The sequence below is a fragment of the Sinocyclocheilus anshuiensis genome, unplaced genomic scaffold (genome assembly GCF_001515605.1).
Source record: "Sinocyclocheilus anshuiensis isolate Anshui unplaced genomic scaffold, SAMN03320099.WGS_v1.1 scaffold8332, whole genome shotgun sequence".
NCBI lineage: Eukaryota > Metazoa > Chordata > Actinopteri > Cypriniformes > Cyprinidae > Sinocyclocheilus > Sinocyclocheilus anshuiensis.
This window is the reverse complement of record NW_015548031.1, coordinates 7,050-9,029: the sequence shown is the minus strand read 5'-3', so window position 1 is coordinate 9,029 and position 1,980 is coordinate 7,050. Positions and strand designations below refer to the sequence as shown.

Genomic DNA, 1,980 nt, shown 5'->3' with positions numbered 1-1,980 from the left:
AACATACCTAACCAGCATATGCTGGTTTTTTCAACAGGGGAAGTGTGTGGTAAATATGAATGCATAGCAACACTCATTTGATAATATTGTGTTTAGCACAATGATACGCCATCAGTTAGAAAAAATACACATTTATCAATGTAATGATTGGCAAAATTATTTTATACATTTATCAACATAAATCAGAATTTTACCAAACTAAGAATACAAAACTGGGTGAAAACAGTAACTAGAGTGTCTAGTTGAGCTGCTGGTTTCAGAAAGCACCCATTGAACCAAACATTGAACCTCTCAGTTAATGCCAGCCGTGAGGAAGTCTCTTCTCATGGTCACTTCTTCCTCTCCGTATTTGAATTGAAGCTGCTCGAGTTCATACGGATCAGCCAACAGGAGGATCTCATCGTCCAGATGGGTCCAGACAGGCCCGTGAATCTCATGATCGTAGCCGTCTTGCAGATACGCCTGGGCTCTTGCTAAGTCACCACTGGCTTTCCACAGTGCCTTGGTCACCTCGACCAGATCTTTCTTGGTCTTTGTCATCAAGTTCTCGACATGCTCTACCAAGTGTTTGGAGGGAGTTTCCTCTGGAGTTCCTCTCGTTTGGCTGTCGTGTTTGTCCTGTGACTCGGAGTCGAGGATGAAGACGTGGGATGAAGATGCAGGGACAGCTGTGGATCTAGGACCTGGACGCTCTTCCTCGGGTGACGGTGAGGGACAAACAGCTTCTGGTGCTTCCTGTAGGCCGTTTTGGTTAAGCTCAGATTGAGTTTCTGGTTCCCTAGTTAATGTTGCAGGCGATGCTGAACTTTCTTGTGCAACTGACGGCTTGGCGATTTGTGCTTCAAATGGATCTTCGCCTTCTTCACTTTCATCCATCTGTGGAAATACATTCAAGTCAGTGAAGTGCGTTTTGGAGACTTTTTAACTAAGGCAGCGGTGTTCTAAGCTGAAATGCTGGAAAACTATCCATTTACAAATGTATTTTGGAGGATTAAGTTATAAAACGAATAAAGAGTTAAGTTAAAAACAAATGGGTCAATGAAATTTAAGAAAGTCCATAAAATGGAACACTAACATCAAGCTAAAAACATGTAAAGATCTTAAAAATGTTTTCAAGTTGGTTTCATATGATTTTGAAAAACTTTCATACTATTTTCAAGAAACGTTTTAGTCCGCTAAACTCTAAAGATGTCATGCGGTGCAACCGTCAGATTAAAAATTATATACATATTTCTATTTTCTTTTTCTAAATACACAGCTTGTTCATACAACATTGTGTTCCTGTGGTTCGGTGGTAGAGCATTGCGTTAGCAGCGCAAAAGGTCGTGGGTTCAATTCCCAGGGAACACACATACTGGTAAAAAAAATGTATAGCCTGAATGCACTGTAAGTCACTTTGGATAAAAGCGTCTGCTAAATGCATACATTATTAATTATTATTATTAATTATAAATTACATCTTAATAATTGCTTTCAAAAAGATTTAAAAAATAATACTTTTTTCATGAACCACAATATTTAAATGTTACATATATAGATAGCATTTTAAAAAGTATACATAAGTATAAACACACACAAATTAAATTCCTAAATTACTGTAAAATCTTTCATCAGAGTTATATTAAATTTGGACTGCATTTGAACTTTTAAAGTTGATGTTGCTAAAAAGAACATTATTTTGTGTATTTGGTGTAATGAAATGTGTTTACGCGGTTTAAGGTTCAAAAAACACATTATTTTCCAAGCGCTACTCTACACTGCTCAAAACTCGTTTGAATCGTCAGTGGCTAATCCTTTTTACGTACTTACAGTAAAACGTACTTACAGACTGAGAGTCAGAACAGCCGGCATTGTTGTCTACTCTCCCAGGAAACATTCCTCCATAAAATCTGAATATTTTGGGATAAAGTGTTCTGGAACAGTGTTGTAAATACAACTTAACCACTGATTTCTAGTTGTGTCCTCTTTTGGAAGACCAAA

General features: G+C 37.5%; 1 protein-coding gene across 2 annotated transcripts in view; it reads right to left on the bottom strand.

The window, feature by feature from the left end:
* Window positions 1–217: 217 nt before the first annotated feature.
* LOC107704685 (telomeric repeat-binding factor 2-interacting protein 1-like) overlaps window positions 218–1,980 on the bottom strand; it is a 4,185-nt gene continuing 2,422 nt past the window's right edge. For both annotated transcript variants that reach the window (XM_016507673.1, XM_016507674.1), the window contains exon 4: window positions 218–876. In XM_016507673.1, coding sequence (XP_016363159.1) covers window positions 292–876 — 585 coding nt within the window. In that variant the 3' untranslated portion in view covers window positions 218–291. The remainder of the gene's footprint in view (window positions 877–1,980) is intronic.